General features: G+C 38.4%; 1 protein-coding gene across 1 annotated transcript in view; it reads right to left on the bottom strand.

Moving 5' to 3' along the window:
* Positions 1-2768: 2768 nt before the first annotated feature.
* Positions 2769-21956, bottom strand: part of LOC114639283 (serine-rich coiled-coil domain-containing protein 2) — a 29896-nt gene continuing 10708 nt past the window's right edge. Inside the window, exons 2-3 of the mRNA XM_028788025.1 lie at positions 4053-5505; positions 2769-3022 (exon numbers count right to left, since the gene is read on the bottom strand). Of these exons, the coding sequence (XP_028643858.1) occupies positions 2769-3022; positions 4053-5466 (1668 nt within the window). The 5' untranslated portion in view covers positions 5467-5505. The remainder of the gene's footprint in view (positions 3023-4052; positions 5506-21956) is intronic.

Raw genomic sequence — 21956 nt, 5'->3', positions numbered from 1 at the left:
ACCCAAAACTTCAAACAACCTAAAAAGCCTATCAACACAGGGATAAAGTAGGCTGTATTCACAAAAAGGAATGGAATCCAATAAGAAGAACGGACAAGGGCTGGGAATACAGCTCAGTGGCAGAATGTTTACTTCATCATGGAGGAGGACACACATGGACAGACAATAATACAAAAAGGCCTACAACTCACTAAAAGCCAGACACAAAATAATATATACTTGGCTCCATTTATATACAGCTTAAGAACAGGACAATTCATCTACAGTAATGGAAGACTTTCTAGCATTTCTTCCTCTGTCTTTTGGTAAGAAGTAACCTTTCTTTGGCACAAGAGGATCGATGAAAGGAACAGAAGAGAATTTTCTGAAGTGAGGAAATATTCCCCATAACAACCTAGACAACTCCATCAAAATTCCTTGGGATGGTTGTAAATTCATGCACTTCACTGAATGTAAATTATATACAACAAATACTACCAAGCACATAAACAGCTGAGATTCTAGCTAGTAACTTTAAAAGTACCAGTCTCAAAGCTCTGTTTATCCTTGACAAGGGAAGAATTTGTACCATGTCTTTAACACTCTTTTCCTTCAAAAACAAAGTCTTGTTCTAAAAGCTGTATCAGTTACAGGAAATAAGAGGCTCACTGCAGGGTGCAGCATAGTGCTGGAGTACTTAACACAGTATGCACAAGACCCTGAGCTAAATTCACAGCAGGAAGGCTAGGGAGGAGTTTCATCTAAACTATATCAGCAGTGACAACTGGTCCACAGTCTAGAGAAATTTCCTTATATGAACCAAGACTGGAATTAACACTGTTGTAACGCCCAAGAAAAGGGACCAAACTAAAGTTCATTTGCAGTTAAATTACATATACTAATGAAAATTACTTTAGCAAAGGTAAAGAAAGTGGGAAAACAGAAAAAGGAAGACAATTTAAGTAAAAATAGTAAGATGTCAGAGTGAAGTACATCAAAAAAAAAAGTACAAATGAACTCCTTAAAAAAAGAGACAAAAAACTTTTAAATAGATTATGTGCTAAGCAAGCAGCTTTACTGTAAAGGGAAGGGAAATATACAAATAAAATTGGCAAAGTATACTGATATCCAGGAAAAAAGAGGGACAACAAATACATCTGTGGAAACAAAGCAGCCCATTGAAGACCAAACAGTGAGGTGATGTGTTGTGAAAACAAAGCAAGTTGAAAATATTCAAAGTAAAAATATGACCTTCCATCAAAACTCCCAAAGAGGATCTTAGCATGCTTTTGTCAATATCCATCCTTCCTTGAACCTTGTCTTTCCCTTGGATCAGATAGGCGTAATATCAAAGCTGGTCATGGTGGTGTGCACCTTTAATCTCAGCACCAGGGGGGCAGAGGCCAGCAGATCTTTGAGTCTTGTCTACATAGATACTTACAGGGCAGATAAGACTAACTCAAAAGGCAACAAATTAAAAAAATCAGGAGCGCTATCTTGTTCTTAAGTACAGTGTGAAGACTGGTTGCTTCCCATACTCAAGCATATTAATCAAGAGATATACTCAAGGATTTTAACACCATGGTCATCCAAGTATATTCTAAACTCAGTACAGGGGGCCTTTTGTCAGTTATGATAACGGACCTCTAAAAATATCGTTCTAACGTGGCTTACTGCTACCATCTACTGGACAAAATGTTGATAAGCACTTCAATTATACTTGTCAAAGGCCTATTAATAAAGAACACAGTCAAGTCTTAAACTGTAACCTTGATCTGATCAGATGAAGATACTCCATAAATTGCATATACCAATGTCTATGAAACTTAAATGTCCCTCATAACAATATCTGCTTTATCCATGCCACAGCCTTATATGGGTATAGAAAGTTTTACTGCCTGAAAGTCAGTTAGAATGTTATATATCTATAATCTAATTAGATTTATGAGTATTTCTATTTTATAACCTAAATAATTACCCTGAGCCATCTTAACTATACCAGTTGCATTTTATCAGTGTGTCAGTATCTAAGCTACTTGTAATGTTTTATAAAAGAACTATGCACTAAGACATGGTAGCACTTGTAGTTCCCTCTTTCCAGACACAGGAAGATTATTTTCCTATCTCCTTAGTACTTACATGAGACCACAGACAAACTGATTATCAGGTTGTGAGTGAAAGCACCTGTGTCACCTGCAGGCCAAATTAGATACTGCAAGAGTGTGACTGGCAATCCTGTCTCCTTCTATCACAGTAATAAGGGCTTCGAAGACAAGGTCAAGGCCAAGGCCAAAGCAGCTTAGGTCACTGGAGGCAGCTGTCCTAGAGAGCCACCCAGACCTACAAGGGACTTTGTTAAGAATAAAGGCCAAAACCTACCATTGTAATAAAGGCACACTAAACTGGAGATAGAATGGTAGTACATCAGCACAGCCTATCCATGGTTTGTCAACAGCTAATTCTTGGTCCTGGAGCAACTGGTCCATCAATCCATTACTCTTTCTGCGGAAAACACATGTTAAGTGCCATCTCTGACATCCCTTCACCAAGTGGCACTTCTCAATATGGCAACTAAAATGTTGTGAATGTTCTTAGCTTTACTTGATCAATACAGTAAGCACAAATGTCTTTATGTATAATAAATTATGTGTGTATGTTTGTGTTTGTAGTCAAATGTCATATATTCTTGATGTTTTAGTTATACATTTTTGCCATTAATAGACAGGTATGAATTCCCAATTCTTAATTAAGAAAGTTGACTTCTAGTTTTAAAATATTTATCAGTGCCATCATGTGTCCATATAATATAATAAGATCTCCAAAAGGGTACAGAAATCCATACATACTATGCTGTTCATTTCGGAGGACTCATAGCTGCCAACAGGATGGACACTTCCAATGGGTTCCAGGCCCTCTTCATCCCACATGTATGTTCCATCAGAGCTATCGGAAGGAGAGAGTTCAAATGAAGACCCAGCTCTGTAATCCGTATCTGGCGAAATCAAGTTGTTTCCAGATGTATGCTTTGTACATTCACTCCTGTCTTCAAATGATTTTAAAAGAAAGAAAAAATGTGAATTTATAAAACACAGCCGTTTCTCATTTCTAAAATATAAGCTCTAATAATCCCATGTACTACAACAGCATTTAGTTCAAAAACCGTTAATTGTAGCATTTTCCTAAATCCTAAATAAACTTAAAAAAAAAAGACCAAAGTTTTAAAAATAAGCCTCTGAAACATTTTGTAGTACAAATAAAATTCACTTTGCAACATTTTTTATATCTTCACATTCCTTTAATATTTCTCAAGGTATTTAACCACTGTTAAGGAAGCTCTCTTCCTCTCTGCAGGCTACTTAACCTCACAGATATGTCCTTAAAAGACAACTTGTTCTAGACATCTTCCAGTTTATAATACCTGAAGACAGTTTATTGCCTCACTATGAGTGAGCCAGTCCGTTGACTAGACATGTCTTTGTGTACTCCCTCCAGACTTCTTTTTACAGGTAGATGAACAAATACCATTCATCCTGCAGTAAGTACCAATACAGCCAAGTCTAAGAAGAAATGTTTAATAGGCACTCTCTCTCCTAAATAACATAAGTAAATAACGCTTCAGTGAAGTGTCACATAAGCACTGCCAAACAAAAATGTTCCCTAGGATAGAAAGCATTCAACTAAACATGCTTATGTTACCTGGCTGGTGTCTGATATAGCTTTACTCTTAACAGACTGCAATGATGGCTATGGTGAATGGTGTGGTTTAGTGTTGAGTGGCAAGCTACTCCCAAGCAGAGTGAGGAAAACTGTCTGGAAACTATGGCCTATATAATGCAGGACTCAGCATGGATAAGACAGCCCCCAAAAGGCAAAGTATGAAGAGCTTGACTGATTCTATCCTAGAAAATAACACAGGGTCAAAGCTAGCTGCAAGGTTGCTGTCCTGCTGCACTCTCATCCACACTGAGCTTCTCAACCAAACAGCATCTAACAGTCTATCAAAGACAATGCTAAATGGTAGCTCTACTGGAATCACTAGGGAAAGCACGTAAGTTAAGGATAGTCATATTTACCAGAGACACTTATGTCTATCCATTCATCAGCTTTACTGAAGATCTGTTCACTTTCCTTAGGAGAATCAAATACATCCTTTGATGATCCGTTCTCATGCTTTTCTTCTTTAAGAGTAATTTCCTCAGGAGTTATTCTAGTTCTGTTGGAGTCCTCTAAGTCTATAAAATCATCGCTGAAATCTTCACTTAAATCATTTTTATCAGAAGATGACAAAGATGACAACGAAATATCATCCACATCATCACTCAGGTACCTAATTTTAGAATCATGCTTCATAGTCTGATCATTGTCTCTTCGGTAACTTTCATTTTCAATTAGTTCTTGGTCTTTACCAGTAGAGCTGTCCTTTGCTGAAACCACACCTTCTTCCTCTTCGCACATGTCAGCAGGTGGATTTTCATTACTATCAACTGTTATAGACCCAGAGAACGGAGGTCGGCTAGATTTCAGTAGAGAGGGATGACCCATCCTATAAACCAAAGTGGACGATATACCTGGGCCATTTGATAAAGCCAGTTTCTTTCCACCAGCAGCATATGGCCTATTAAAACCAAACCCTAAGTGTTCATTCCCATTGAGTACTTCTGACTGTCGAGAACTTCTTGTTAGCATACCTGACCGGAGGGGCACTCGAACTGGTAGCTGCTGGTTCTGATAAGGCTTTGTAAGGTCTACAGCTCTGTTGAAGGAATGTGATCTGGTTATAGATGAAGGTGGAAGGAAGGGATTCTGAATGGAATGTGAAAAACTTTGTGACCTTACCATTTTTTCACAAGTAATAGATTTAGCATTGTCTGGGGACTGTGCTAAGCTTTCTCCAGAACTACTTCTGCTGGCACAGGAGTTCACTCTTGGCTTCTGTATGTTACCAGGGGATCGGTTCCCATAAAACGAATTCAAATGTGACTTTGCATTAACCGAAGAATATGAAGTCCTTCCTAGTAATGTGCCTTTGGTAAATTTACCCAAATTAGATGGTCCAGAAAAAGATTTTTGACTTAACTCCTCTGCCGATGACACAAACATGGTTGATGGTCTTGCTAACTTGGATGTGAACAAGGAAGCACTTTTCAAACCTCCCTTTATCCCATTCCCATCCAGCGTTCCTGGAGCAGGAGCATGTTGTTCAGGATCAATTAGTTTATCATGTGTACTTTGAGTATTATTAAGTCCTGCTGTATTTTGTGAACCAAGTTGATATTTATTTGTTTTTCTCCAATTAAATGAATGGGACAATGAACAATCAGAGCCATTATTTTTTATGTAACTTTTGACATTACTACTCTTGGAAGTTCCTAAGAAAGTCACAGTGGCCCCATTTGGCATCGGCTGCAAAGTGCTTCTCACAGATTTCACTCCATATTTCGGCAGCTTGGAACCCAAAAATGTCTTGATTTGTGTTTTTTCTTCCATGGGCTATAAAGTGCATTGGTTCTTAAAACTTGACAGAATCTGAGGGAAGAAAAAGATTAACATTTATAAATAAGTTTAATAATGTGATATATATTAATTACTTGCAAACAATTATCCATGACTCCTATGCAAAAATAATCAAAATGTAAAATTAATTTAATCTTTACATCTTGGAATAAACATAGTACATTAAGACTAAAAAAAATAGACTGTTTTGTGGACCAGTGTTTAGAGATGGTTGCTTTGAGCCACTAATGAATGTATCAAAAGGACTGTAAATTCAAATTAGATTCTGCAGTTATATCAAGATCAAGTAGCTTTGCCCTATATATTAAAAGGAAGAGTAGCAATACCAGTGCCAGACAACTGCTGTTGCCATATTTGATAGTGACCTTTTCCATAAAACATGCTTCCATACTCGTAAGTACTTTTAGAATAGCTGTAAGAAAATTGATAACAATAGCATAACATATGTAGTGGTCATTTTCCCATTGCTAACTAATAAAGATTCTGTCACCTAATATCAGGAGAAAGACTAAAACATCTCCTGCCTGCAGAAGTAGACTGAGGAGATAATCTAGTCTTCTCCATGCCTTACTTTCCTGTCTAAAATAAAAGTAATACATGTTATTTTCCAGCACCCTCTAAAGAGAAGTTAAAAAACCAGATACTGTTGCTACAAAATGCTTCTAGATCTGCCAACTAGAAAGAAAACAAGATGTTTGAAACTGAATGCAGGTTTTCCTATAGTAGTATGTATGGAATCCTAAATGTACAAATAATTACAGAGCAAATGGTGCCAATCATCTTGAACTATGGTCTTATAATGAAATTATTTTGATATTGCATATAAATTTCCTAAACCTGTGTATCTTTGTGAACCCTGCTATTTCACTGGAAGGTGAATTACCTTCTGTCTGAATGCATGAGAACCTTCTACTACATTTGCTGTAGCTCTGAAATAAGCAAGCACTGTGATCCTACCACATTTCAGTGACCATGATACCTCGGATGCACTCTTCCTGACATGCACTTAAAGACACAATCACTAACGATTTGAAAAGGCTTATATTGGCTACATCTTCTAATGGTGATCTCTAATAAATACTGTTTCTGGGCTTTAATGGGGAACTGAGAATGGATGGCACAGAGCGTGGAAATGTCTACGATTCAGTGAATTCATTTCTACTATATATTTTTTTAAGTTATGGCATAATTACCGAATTGGCATCACACACTTGAAAAAATTTTCTAAACTATAAAAGATCTTTTTTAAGCCTAGTAAATCAAAGATTCTTGGTTGAAAGGAATCTATATCTGGGTAAGGACAGGAAATAGGAAAAATATCATCGAGCATGTACATAAGTACAGCCATGTTTATTATATTATCGTTAATTACCTAATAGCCATAATTATGTGGCAATAGATTTTCCCACCTCCCATAGCTAAATCAAGATTTTAAAAACTAAATACTGTCCATAAATCACCAGAAATGATTTGGGTTCACATGTGATTTCAGGGTCAGTGCAGACTGCTCATGACAAAGGAATGAAATATACTGGGAGGCAGACTGTCAGTGGGGACGAGCGGGAAGGAAGGAAGCAGGAGACTAACCTACAGGAGGAGCATAAAGACGGGAGCCAGGTTCTGCAGGGAACAGGGAACTGCTCCTTAGCAAACTCCTTTCATATCCATTACTTTACCCTCTAAGAAGCCGCCCACTCACCTTCTTTATTCAGTATTGCTAATGCTTTTCAGAAGGTTATTAACTGCCAGAATTTTAGGGATTTAAATAAGCACTACTTAGTCTAGGGGCAATTAACTGAACAGCAATGCTAATGACTAAGCAGGCATAAGCAGGCATGCCTGAACCTCACTTTCACATTCAGATTCTACACCATTCTAAATCATTTGTTGGTCTGTTTGTTTGTTTGTTTGTTTGTTTTTAAATTTCTATTATTCAGTTATTTCTCCTCACCTTCTCTTTGCCTATATTTGCCTGGGTGTCCTATGTAACATAAGCTGACTGAAAGGCTTGATTATGGAGATTAAGTAAAAAAAGGAAACCTCAAAGATTTAAAACTGTACATTTCACTTGAGGTTCTTCGTGGTTTTAAAAAGAACACAAAACGTTCAATACAAAATCTCATTATTATATCAGCTTGATCTTTTCTGTCAAGTTAATTTTTCTCAAATGGAACCAACCTTGCAAAAGTTAGGCTCTGGGAATTCGTGATATAAGAACATTCATCATCTTAATCAATGTACAGTCAAAGTGAACAACTTACTGAACTTTGAATTGAGAGGGCAGTGAGAATACTAGCATAGAAAGCAGAATCACAAATTCTTCTGCCCAAACAATAAATGTATTTCCTTCAAATGTTACCAGTGTTCAGGTATGCAAATTAACAGAGGGTGCAAATGTCATTAACATGCTAAAGGCTAGGAAAAGAAGCTGGGACCACTGATGGAATGAAGACCAAGCCTATTAATTAATACCTCTGTAGCTACCTGAATAAGGAGGGATGCAGACATAACAAATAAATGCAGACTTTTTAAATACTGATGCTTGTCAAATCACAACATGCAACAGCTTAATACTATGGTCTATATCAGGCATGCTAGAAGAAAGGTCTCTAAATTAAATTAAATGAGCAGTAAGGTCAGGGCCACAAAAAGTGTGTTAGAGACTAGTAATGTAAGTGGCTTTAACATGAATGGGTTGTTACTGGTATGTGAATCCACTAGTGGCACATACACTGTTCATTTTACTTAGTATGCATTACTCTACCAAGTTTGTTCTATATACTACACATAATAATAAATACCTAAATAAGACTGATGTAAGAATGATGTGATGGTAAATCTTGATTGTCAATTTGGTAAAATGTGTGATCACTGAAGAGATGCACTTCTAGCACATTTGTGAGGATGTTTCCAGAGAAGATTAGCTAAGGAGGTGTGGTGGTTTGAATAGGTTTGGCCCTATAGATGCATGTGTTTCCATACTTGGCCATAGGGAGTGGCACTATTAGGAGCTGTGGCATTTTTGGAGTAAGTGTGACCTTATTGGAGGAAGTATGGCACTGTATGGTTGAGCTTTCAAGTCTCCTATGCTTAAGCTCTGCCCAGAATGGAATCAGAACATCCACCTGACTGCCTGCAGAGGGCAGTCTCCTCCCAGCTGCCTTCAGATGAAGATGTGGAACTCTCAGCTCCTCCAGCACTATATCTGCCTCCACACTGCCTTCCTTCCTGCCATGATGATAATGGACTAAACCTCTAAAATTGTAAGCCATCCCCAAATAAATATTTCCCTTTATAAGAGTTGCCTTGAACACGATGTTTCTTCACAGCAATGAAATTCTAAGACAGGGCAAGATTCAACCTCAGAGTAGGCAGTACCTTCTAGTAGGTAGCTCTATATAGAGAGCCAAGGAAAGGACAGTGTTCCTGCCTACCTTCACTTCTCCCTGAACAAGTGTGTTCATCACTATTGCTATTAGCCGACACCAAATTCTAGCTTCTTCAGCCTTCTGAACTGGACCTAATAATGAGACTCTGAAAGAGATCCCAGGCCTTCTGCACTGGACTGAACCTGCTAAACCATCCAGCTTTGTGGACTGAGCAGTTACAATCTTCTAAGTTTCTCTAGCATAAAGGTAGTCATTGTTGAACTATACAAGCCCTATCATGGGCTAATAAATCTTTTTATAATATACAATACATAATAATAAATCATTTTATAACATATATTCTATCCATTCCATTTCCCTAGAGAACCTTGGCAAATTCAGAGAGACATGCATAGAAGTTTTATTTCCAAAAAAAATTAATTTTAGTAGTTTTAACAGGCTCCAACACAGTATAAGAACACAGTAAAGTAAAATTAATCCTGACACCCTGTTATGAATGAAAAGAAATACACAGAGTCACCTATGAAACAATCTGAAGCTACTCAAGTCTCTTGACTGTTACACCTGCAAGTTTACAAGAAAAGTTAGGAACAGAAAAACTCTAAGCAACACAGGACATAACCAGTTAAATCTAGAATATGAAAATCTTCTACATGAAAAAGAACTCAGATTTTTCCTCAACAGACAAAGAGAGATTGCTATAAACTCAGAAGAAACACATTAACCAAATATGTGTAGAACTTAAAAAGAATCCCTAAACAAATTTCCAGTAACAGAATTTTTTAGACCATTCGAGAAAATTAAACGAAGACTAGAGAGTTTATACACTAAGAAGTAGGGGAAGAAAAGATTAATTTGCAGCCCAGGCTGGCCTTCAACTTGTAATTGGTCAGCTTTTTAATCAGATATACTTTTAAACTTAACAAAGCAAAGTTACTTCCTAAGTTCTACTTCTAGAGAACCATCAGTGCTGTAGCTGACTCTCTCCATCATTTCACTCCAAGTGAACACATCAGGGAAGACTCCAATGACCTTCAGTAGTCTCTGTGTGCCTACCACAGCATAAGGAAGCTACTAAGCATAAGGTAGCATCCAAACATAAGTAGATAAGTACTTGAACTAGTGCTCAAATGCTGACCAGCTTAAACCAAGATCATCTTCTGAATTTTCAAGTACAGTTTTGATAATACATGATTTTTAACCTAATGCTATAGACATTTGGGGTAAGATGTCTTATTTTGCAGTTAAATAGTTCCTCCAAATCCCTGGAAGCAAAGAAAGAAAGAAATGTTCTCTATGAATTCTATACGTCTAAATATGTCAACATTCTACCACCAATGGGGAATAAAACATGGGCTGAAAGTAAAAAAATACCTAAAAAATGTACAATAAAAAACATTCTCTTTTCTAGAAGAGTTAATGTATGTTTTCCAAAACACCAGTACAATGTTCCTTATACCACTGTACATTTATTTTGCTGTTTACTGGGCATCCTTGATATGCCATTACTATACATAGGATACACATGAATCTCATATTCACAAAGAAAATGTTCCAACAAAGACAAACATTAAAAGGCACACACAATTAAATGTTATGCTTTTAAAAAGGACGTATGAGAACATACACTGAAAACTAAATTCGATTGATGAACTAAAATGATAAGAGGAATTTTGATATCCAAAAAGTGATTGTGACACAAGACATGACATGGTGACCTCACTTTTCTCTAACTAACATAATTCACCTACTCCTTTGAAGGAAGGGCCTTCAAAAAATAATTCACTGCATACTTCAATTTCAGGTTAATATATTGTCTTTATTTTAATTAAACAAAACTTAAGACTAGATTCAAAAAAAGTAAGCAAGGTATAATGTAAGAAATTTATAACTTGGGAAAAGAGGATAAACCTCCCATTACAGTAATGACAAGAACACATTTATTCATTCATTAAATATTTATTTAAAACCTATTATACATCAGGCTCTGAGCTAGAAGCTACAGAAAAAATAAAATATTTCAAAAGAAAAAATCATGTAGACAAAAAGAGTGTAATACAAAACTATAATCTCTCCTATACAATATAGAGGGTGGCACATAGGGACACAAAAGAAACAAAGTGCTTAACTAGGAGAGGAAGGCGTCATATATGGCTTCACAAGACAAGGCAATGCTAGGGCTGAAACTCAAGAGTAAGCAGCAAATAATAACAAAGACACTAAATATGGAAAACAGCCCATGCTAAGTCAAAAGCATAAACAAAAGCACAGAACCAGCATGGCACATTCAGAAAACTTGTATTAGTTAAACAAAGGAAACAATATGGTGTTCATCCAAAGAAACCATTAGAATGAGAGGACACAGAAGAAATGCAGCCTATAAAGACTCTTACATATCTTACTGTGCCCACTAGTACAGCAGTGGCATTAAGGTTATAGGAGTAACCAACTACCTTTAGATTGGATCTGAGGCCTGTTCTACAGGAAGACATTCAGACCTGGTTCTATAAACCTGGTTGAAAGCCCATGGCCCCGGAAGCTATAGGACTTAGGGAGGAACATACTATTATTGTTTTGTTATATGACATGTCATGAAAATGCCTTCTAAATATTTATACCTATACTCATAAATCTGTACTGCCTCTCATAGATCTGTACTACCTTCAACCTTGGCCAGTGAAGTAGTAGTAAATAGTTAATATAAAGACTCATAACTGGTCAAAATGCTGAGAATCAAGTTCTATTGAGTACTCGGTCTTAAAGAGAAAACCCATATCAATTCCTAACCTCAAGGCTCAAAGAACATCTCAGGAGAAAGGCAAGAAGAATATAAGAGCTGAAGGATGGTGATGGGCGCTGTGAATGCTGAGACGTGCATGACATGGCTACTGAACTCAAGAAATCAGTGCAGCTTTGATTACCTGGACAACAGCAGGTCAGTAAGATCAGCTAACAATCCAACGAGCAGCACTAATGGGCTCAGTGGGTTATTAACAACAGAAGAGGGACATGTTGGGGACATGAAGGGGACAGAAGAACATGTTGGAGGTACCTGGGAAAGGTGGGAGGGGATACAACGTTTACATGTATGAAATATATGAAAGCAAAAAACATGTTTTTTAAAAAAGAAACCTGGACTTTACCATAAAACAATGAAGAACCCAAACACAGCAGTAAACGAAAAATAACTTGAGGGACTAGAAAGGTGGCTCAGCAGGTAAAGTGTTTACTGTACAAGCCTAAGGATCTTAGTTTGGAACCCCAGCACCCACATAAAAAGCTGGATGTGGCCACAATCATCTATGACCCCAATACTTAACAGAATGGGAAACAGAAAGGAAAGATCCCCAGAGCTCACTGGCCACACAGCCTAACCAATCAGTGAGTTCCAGACTGAAGTCTGTCACTGTCTCAAAGACCAGAATGTAAGTGATGGAGATTGCTGATGAGGAGGACAACCAGCATCAACCTGTCCCTGACATGCACATGCGCATAGACTTCAACACCCACGAATACATGCAAATACATATACCACACCAAGAAAAGGGGGGAGGGGGAAGACACGAAGAGACCTGAATTTTGTAAAACCACTGACTTCTATACAGAGGATGGACTTAAAGAATAAGAAGTTCACCATCAGGCCCACCAGACAGTTCTTATCCAAAGCTCACACAAATGGCGCTGGTTAAACTAAACGAGTCACAAAATAAAAGCAGAAGTCATGAATCTGGGAAAGGGACTGGTAGAGATGAGAGCACTGAGTAGGATCAAAGGGAGATAAGAGAAGGCAGAGGGGAAGAGCAACGAAAGTACATTATATTCGCATATGAAACTGTCAAAGAAGAAAATCACTTTAAAAGGAAACTGGTTATAAGAAAAAGACTGAAAGGATTGTGGAAAAAGCAAAAGTACAGAATAGCATTATTAAATCTTAGGGTTTCTATCGTATCATTAGATAAGTTTTGGGAAATAAATAGATGAATAATTCATCAACTGAAAGGGCTTAGCGTTCCAGATTTGTGCAACTGAACAAACAGTAATAATTTTTCAAGGGTAGACATTATATAAAGGGAAAGAGGCTGTGGTCTTATGTTGAGCTGATACTGACGAGCTGACCCTGCCTACAGTACGCAGGTGACAGTACTTCCTGGTCAAGCAAACAAGGCAAACAGCAAAAGCAAAGACAGAAAGAAAGACAAGTGATAAATGTCCATACACAAACAAAAATCAAGTTCTCATTAAAAACAGTGAGTGCACACTGAAGAAGATGCAGGAGAGAAAGCCTAAGGCAACTTCCTGGGATCATGGATGAAAAGGAGGGAAGCACAGTAAGCAACAGAAGACTGACAGTGTACAATCTAACATCAAGGAAGAGAATAAAAACCAGTTTGGACCAGCATTAAGATGACAGAAAGAACAGCTGGACCTGAGAGCTGACAGTAGGAGCTCCTTGTGCCAGATAAGTTTCAGGAGAAACGGTGAGGTGGCTTCAAGAAGGAAGAGAAGGAAAGGGAGTCAGGAAGTATCTATTCTTACCGAGCAAAGACAGACTTAGGCATTCACTTGAGGGAATGGATATAGAGGCAGGCAATCGCCCTTTGGTTTTGATTTTATATTTTTTATGCTTTTTAGAGCCAAGACTCAAAAAAGAAGTTAAAAATAAACAACATAGTAAAAGACTTAATCCTAGATAAGGAGTTTTATTATGAGACATAAAACACTTGACAGAAAAAGCAAGACGAAGTGAAGATGTCGACATGGCGGCACCTTGCTCATGACTCTTAACTAAACCCAGAGCATTTTGGTCTATAGTAGCAATACTAATGACAGGCGTACTCACACCCTGTAGCCTGGACATCAGAACTCGGAGAACATAGAATAATGCCTGCAGCACAGTAGAGCTGCAAGAGGCAAGGTGAGGTCTTACTAAATATTACGAGCAACTTCAACCATCAAGAATATGGAGATCCTAAGCAATAAAAAATTTCAAAATTAAAACAGCAATGAAAACATAATATATTCTCTGAAGCTTAAAAGAAAACTTTTTTTTTTTAATTCTCAGCTTCTAGTACAAAATATGTCACATAGCCGACTCTGATGCATACACATGAATCCGGCCCAGTCTTGCTCAGATCAACATCCGAACAGACAGAAATACGTATAGAAAATGTGCTGTGCAGTGACTCTGTGACCACCTGAACAAGAAACCCTAGTTCTATGCTACCAGAAAAGTGGAAGGGGTATCCAGCTGTCCCTGTTGAGAACAAGAGAATAAGACAGTGAGGTCCTGAAAGATAACTTTTACGGACTGTAGTTGTACTAGAGAATATCATAGTAAAAAAAGCAAGTGAATTATAATATAGACAGAAATGTCATAGACAGGGACTCACTATGTAGCACTAGCTGACCTTGAACTCAGAGACCCACCTGCCTCTGCTCCCAAAACTGTATCATTATTTTCTTCATGCAAACATATCTAAATATAGTAACATACAACATTTAAAAAAAAACAAATGTCAACTATTACAAACAGAAAAATAATTTTTCCCCTGTTCAGTAAGCTTAAAATAGTTCTCGCCACTTTAAGAAATAAGAGATGGCTGAGAAATCAACAGTGGAAAGTGAAAAACAATGTTCTAAACAAAAGTATGAAGTAAACAAACAAACAAAACAACTTACACATAGAAGTCAAACTAGCTTGTATGAGAGAAAGTTTTGAAATATAGACTAAAGGAGAAATCCTACACAAAGGAAAAGATACTAAACTAAAAACAAGTCAGTGCCACCATTTGAAAGCAGTCTGGCAAGGTATGGTGGCCTCTGTGATCCCGTCTCAAAAACATACACAAAGTTTGTATTTACAAAGTCTGTACGTCAGTCGGTCAACAAAATACTGGATTATCAAATGGTGAACAGTATTGCACTGACTTCGTGTCTCTGAGTAAACTAAGTGATCAGACCAAACGAATAATGCAAATCACGATCAGTGGCCCTCAAAGAAAGAACAAGAGAGCTGGAGAGTTGGTTCAGAGCTAAGAGTAACTGCTGCTCTTCCAACACCCAAGACAGGTGACTCCCAACCACCTCCAGCTCCATCTCCAGGGGAACTGAGTTCTAGTCTCCAGGAATACTGAAACACATGTGTATACCCACACACACACACACACACACACACACAGAGTCATTCACACTAGCACAGATAAATACACATACATAAAGGTACAAATAATATTTTAAAAGACACAATCAGAGAGTATGCTGTGAGTGAGACAGCTCTCAATAAACAGCCGGTCCTTCAGTAAACTGGGCTTGGATTTCTTAAGCCCTAAGACTACAAACAATAAATTTCCACTGATTTAAGTTACTCGGTCTAAAATAGTTTCTTATAGCTGCTCTGTAACAAACTGAAATCTCCATAAACAGAAATTATTTTAAATAACCCTTTTCCCTTTTGTGTTTTACAGGGAAAATCAGCACAGACTCTAAGACAGTTACATCTTCAGCAGATTACTAGTAATCAATTGTTTCTTAAAATTAATTTTGTATACCTGAAGCAGTTTTTGCTGGGTCCTTGTAACAACAAGAATAGACTACAACATATATATATAAAGGAATCATAACAGTAAAAGCAAATGTTTCAGTGAGATATGTGTAGACACCATTAAGAATGCATTTCTATGGAGTCACTCACAGGCATCACAACCAGGCAGAGTACTTCCTAAGAACGTGAAGAAGTGAGAGAGGGGACAGGTAGGGCTCTGCTTTACTGCAGACATCACTGCACAGTGTTGACTGACGGCATACTATTCAAAGTACAACTAATTTCTGTTCTACCAAAACTCTCTTTTCTTTCAAAATGTGGCCCCTATATGCATACTGATCATTGTAAGACCTAAATACATATAACATAAAACATTTTATATAAATTTCTACGAAGCTTTTTCCTCCCAAGTATTCCAGGAAACATAAAGACCCAACAACCCACCAACTTCTCCAGCTAACTTGAGATGATACTGCCATCTAACGGCCAGTAGAAAGAACTGAATACTTTGCTGCCTTGTCCACCTCCTAATGCTCAACCAACCTCCAGGATTTAGCTGCTTTAACCTCAAAAGGTTACGCTCTCAAATCACTGGTCTACCTTCAATCTTGTGAACAATTTCATCCCACACAGTACTTTTTCCAACATCACCCACAGAATTTCATAAGATAATATAAATGTTCTACATCTGTTCTACCCAACCCATAACTGCCCTGCCAATACAGCAGGTGCCAGCTAGATGTGCCCATCACAGTGCAGTAAGCCGTACAAAATGAGAAGTCCTAAACTGTGTTAAGTTAAAATGCCTCTCCACTGTTGCCCTTGGTTGTTCCCCCAGAGGTAGAAAGTACATCGCTATTGATAAGAATGCCATGCCCTTCAGACACAGGACCCAAAGGATCCAAACTGGATCAACACTGTGCAGTGATGTCTGCAGTAAAGCAGAGCCCTACCTGTCCCCTCTCTCACTTCTCCACGTTCTTAGGAAGTACTCTGCCTGGTTGTGATGCCTGTGAGTGACTCCATGGAAATGTGCTGGTGTTACCTGAAAAGCTACAGGCAATTAATAACTGCTGAAAAGGGAAGAATTAGATTTTCCCTGACCTGGAAGCCTCATCCCTGAGGACTAAACTTCATAGTCCCAGAAAGCACAATGAAGACTTCCAAAGGAGGCAAGCAACCAATAGTTCCACCCAAGTATGAAGTACTCCAGACTCATCTGGGTAATGGCAGCCAGCCAAGTTCACACAAGGGTCCTTAGAACATTTACTACCTACTTCAGTCCTTCCAATTGGGAATAGTAAACAGTCAACTAAGAGGGCCAATGATGCTATGGGTCTTAGTAGAAGACCTACTAACACCACTTGCTAAACCAATATAACTGCTTTCTGCATTCTAAGTACTTATCTTTATAACTACAGGTAAGTGTAGAGCTGATCCTCATCAAAGAAGTTTCTTTATGCTGCAGAATGAACCACTCCACAAAGCCACAACTAGTCAAAATATAAGCACACATTGACCAACTGATACATATTTAACACAACTCCTTCAACTATGACTCAGGGTACATCTAGAAAGATGAGGCAGAGGGTTTGTAAGAAACAAGGGCCCAGGAAATCTATTCTAAGATTGTGCTTCTAACTTTGACAGGAAAGCTAAGCTACACTCATGCAAGCTCAACAAGGCTGCCTGAAGAGGGCCTGAGACAACTCCAACAGTTAATGTCCCAATGCAGAAGTGGAAACTTTTATGGTGCGCTGGTGTTACCTGAAGAGCTACAGGCAATTAATAACTGCTGAAAAGGGAAGAATTAGCTTTCCCTAGGAACAATACCCATGATTGTCTGCCCAATACCAAGTGGTCAATCCTAGAAACAAATTATCTAGACGATAATACTTAACAGTTCAGCAGGTTGTATTTATATGTTGATTTGTTTATATGTATATGCAACAACAATGAATAAAGACAGGGCCTTAAATTGGGGAAGGGGGCTGGGCATGGGAGGGGTAGAGGGAAAAGCAGGGAGAAGTGATGTAATTATATTTTAGAGTAAACAGGAATCTACATACAAAAAAACAATACATTGTACAATGTGAGGCTGAGTACTCTGTCCACATCCTTGCTGTCAACTCTCCCAGCTCTTTCAGAAATCTCAAGTTTAAAGAATACAATGTATGAACACTGTGTCAAAATTCTCAAACACATCCTGTCTTTCCATCTTATTTTTAAAAAATGTACTTATCACTAATGTATGTGTGTACACATGCTATGGAGGGGCACATGGCACAGTGCAGGAAGTGTGGAGGTCAGGAGTGGGTTCTCTCCTTCCACCTCTATCTGATTCTGTTATCTCACCTGTCCAAACCTACCATCACTAACCAGTGTTCTAGCACACTCCAGCCTTAATTCCTTGCTCCCCTTTTGCTCTCTTTGATCCATTCTGATTTTCAAGAACTATTATTTAAAATTATAGCATTCTGGTCTTAAAGTCTCCCTGTGTTTCTCCAAAATGCCTCCAAACAGTGCTAAGAGCATCTGGTATGTCAGGCCTTTGTATCTCACACTCCTGCAATGTTGATAATTTGAGTACTCAGATCTAAGTAAATTGACCCTTGAGGAAGCATCATCCATCCGGACACACAGCTGATTAGTGAGGGCAGTACGATTACAAAAGCAATCTGGGCCTGGTGGCACAGCCTATCTCCCAGCAACTGAGAGACTAAGGCGAAAGCACCACAAGTTCAAGGCCAGACTCAACTATGTAAGAAGTTCAAGGCCAAATGAAGCTACTTAGCCAGATCCTGCCTCAAAATAAAAATATACAATAGGCTAGGAATATAGCTTAGTAACAAGGTAACTTGCCTAGGATGTGTGACACCTGGGTTCAATCCCCAGTGCATGCACACCACATACAAACACACCACACACACACACACACACACACACACCACATACCACATCACACACAACATTACACACATACTACATACTACAACCCCAAATACACACACATACACTCCAAAACCCTTCATATTTTAACTTTGTTATTCTTTTTTCATTATTCCCTACCAAACCTTTAGGAACTCTGACCATACTGGGCCCTTTCAAGTTTCTTTACCAAAGCATTCACTGTACTACTCAGTTGGCTGAAAATGACACTCAACTGTGGTTCTCCTTGCCTTTTCCCTGCTCCATTTCTCTCTCATTTGCTTCAATGAGAAAGCCCTAGGCAGACTGATATAAAATCTGAAATACATCCCACTGTGAATTCAAACTGATGTACTACAAACTACACACAGATTTTCCAAGGTAATACCCAAGTAAGAATCTACTGGCAGCCATGAGAAACATCAGAAAATGAATATGGATCAGAAATCAACAGGAAAAGCTAATTTTAAAAAAATATCTTTGCAAAATGTTCACAAACTACACATTCCATTATTTGAAGTGAGTCCTAAGTCATTCCAAATACAAGGAACTCAAAGCTTTTGTCCCTTTGTTTTTGAGGCAGATTCTCCTAATACAGTTCAGCCTTGAATCCTCCGACCTCAGCCTCCAAAGTGCTGGCGTTACAATGTGAGCCACCATGCCAAGCAACCTTAACTTTTAAAGTACTTTACTGTGCAAATGTTACAAATCAGACAAATTCGATCTAAGATTTATTGTTGGGAATCATAGGAAAGTGTCCAGAAACTAAAGAACTTTTCTATACATACACTCAAGTTCCAAGAGGATATCTTCAAACACTTCAGAAACACCCTTAAGGGTGATGTGGAGCTCCAATAATAACCTTACCACCTCTTGTGTAGCTTCCAGGAACATGCAGCAATCATGTAAGGAGATTTTCCTGGTTACTAACTGACAGCTAAACAGCTTTTCTTCAATATACTACTCAAGAATTAGCTTAAAATTCTCCACACTGAAGCTCATGTCCTGTCTACTGTCTCACAATCTTCCTGCAGTTGAGGCACTGAGAGCCATTAGGGTACTAAGAGCCAAGTTGTTACTTGCAAACTTCTAATATCTTTTCTATTCCACTAGAAAAACAACCTGCTAGGGCTGGAGAGATGGCTTAGTAATTAAGAGCACTTACTGCTTCTCCAGTGCACCCAAGTTCAGTATTCCAGAATCCACATCAGACAGCTCACAGCCTCCCACAACTCCAGCTCCAAGGGGTCTAACACCCTCTGGCCTCTAAGAGTACCTGTGCATGCATGGTGCACATAAACTCACTCAGGCACATAAACAAACATACGAAATTTTTTAAAAATGAGTATGTCTGTAATCTTGTTAAGATTGTTTCCAAAATTCTCCCAACCAAAAATCAATCCCCATGCATTTTCCTAATAATCTTAGCAAATAATATTTCCTGAAATAAAATTCCTTGGAAAAAGAAAAAAATTACAACAATGTATCTAATGGAGATAATTGGGAAAGTAACCTTTAGGAGATAAAGAAGACTTAGCCTACCATTCAAGAACTTTGCTAGGGAGGTCAACACAAAAATACTATGCTTTTGGTGTTCTTCTCTAACCAGTACGTGTTTCCTGAACACAAATTATATAGAAAATCAGAAACTAAGCAGCTTTACTCTGAAGGGGCATTTTATGATAGTCTATTCAGACAGACAGTCCAAAGAAATGGAGAAAGGACAGATCCATCAAGACTTGACAACTAAGCCGGGTGGCGCACGCCTTTTATCCCAGCACTTGGGAGGCAAAGGCAGGCGGATTTCTGAGTTCAAGGCCAGCCTGGTCTACAGTGAGTTCCAGGACAGCCAGGACTACACAGAGAAACCCTGTCTCAAAAAAAAACAAAAACAAAAGCAAAAAATAAAAAAATAAAAAGGCTTGACAACTAATGACAAACAGACAAGAGAATAGAAGCCTGGGAGTGACTGAGTAACTGCATCAAGCTTAACCAAGAAAACTGACTACAGGACTTAAGGCCAGTGAAAGGAAATGAAGGGAAGAGGAAGGAGACACGGGTGACATCTCTGAAGGCAAGGGATGAGAAGGTGTCAAGAGCTCATAGGCTCACTTTGGGTTTAAGAAAGCAAAGGTAAGACAATTGGCAAGAAAAAAGTTAATTCAAACAAGAATGGCAGAAAAAAGAATGCAAGATGCACTTGGAGGAGAAGGTAAAATCTTTGCTGGCTAGAAGATTTATGAAGCAAAACACAGGAAAGTATGAGCTAAAGATTTTGACTTCCAGGTTTTGATATTTGGGGACTTTATTTTGTGAACAAAAGCAAGAAGGCATATAGCTTCCCTGCCCCCAAGAAAAATACTCTGAAGATAAGGTATTTAATAAACTGGATGACAGGATAGTTAAGGCCAAAGCTATTAAAAGAGGATTTAAATCATATAAAAATAGTAATAAAGAAATAAAAGTGGCTGGTGGCAAAAGAAGTAAAGTTAAGGAATATATGTGAAAGATATTCTCTATCCCAAGATGCCTGAGATATTATGGCATAATGGAAAATACAAATCTGAGCTCTCCCCTGGTTTCTTGGGAGACAGCTATGAAAACCCCTAGAATCTCCACATCGATTCTAATAAATCTTTTCTGTATGCTAATGGGAGCCTTTGCCCTTATATAATCTCAGGACAGGGGCATGATTAGAAAGGTGGACTTTCAGCTCTATCCCTAACCTTTCAGAGAAATGGGGCTGAGGGTCACGCTGATCACTAAAGGCTAACAATGTAATCTGTCCCCACATTACAACACCTCCATAAAAACACAAAGGACAGCGTTCAGCAAGTGTCTGGAGTGCTGGACATGAAGAGTCCATGAAGGTATGTCCAAAGAGCACGAGCTCCTTCCCATGTGCCTGCCCTAGAGTGTCTAGTCCTGTCCTAGTCCATCTACACCTTCTGTAATGTCCATTATAATATCTATGAGCAAATTAAACTCCAGGAGGGAGTAAGGTAAAACTTGATTTATATGACATGTCAGTCATAAACACAAGCCACAAACGGGGGCTTGCTGTGACCATCTGAAGTGGAAGGGAACTCTTAGAAGGTTAAAGCTGTATCTGGTGGGATCTGATGCTGCTCTAGGACACTATCTGACTTAGGTAAACTGCCAAAGGTTGTGTTAGGTGATATGTGGGAAACACACTTTGGCTGCTGCCTGTCTTCCCATAGTGCCCTAGATGTTCTATCATTACTGCAGTTACTATATCCAATCACCTGTGGATTTGACCTTCTCTTCCTCAGCCTCTTGCTCCTAGCACTAACAAGTCAGGACCACAGCAAGTTACCAGAAAACATCTGGCAAATTCTAATGGAGCACAGTAATTCTAATTATCAGACCACAGAGAACTCTAAGTGGCCTATGAGATAGTGACAAGAACTAATGAAGCTGTTAGTGGGTAGATCATGTTTAAGAAATGAGTTGTTTGGTTTGGGTTTTGATTTTTTTAATGGGTTTTAAGACAGGCTGGCTTTCAGAGTAGAGGATGACTAAGGACAACGTCCTTGGACATATAAGGGTGAAGATAATAAGAACAGCAGATGAACTATCCCAAA

Source organism: Grammomys surdaster, unplaced genomic scaffold (genome assembly GCF_004785775.1).
Source record: "Grammomys surdaster isolate TR1022 unplaced genomic scaffold, NIH_TR_1.0 125692, whole genome shotgun sequence".
In the NCBI taxonomy this organism is placed as follows: Eukaryota; Metazoa; Chordata; class Mammalia; order Rodentia; family Muridae; genus Grammomys; species Grammomys surdaster.
This window is presented reverse-complemented; position numbering and strand designations above follow the sequence as displayed.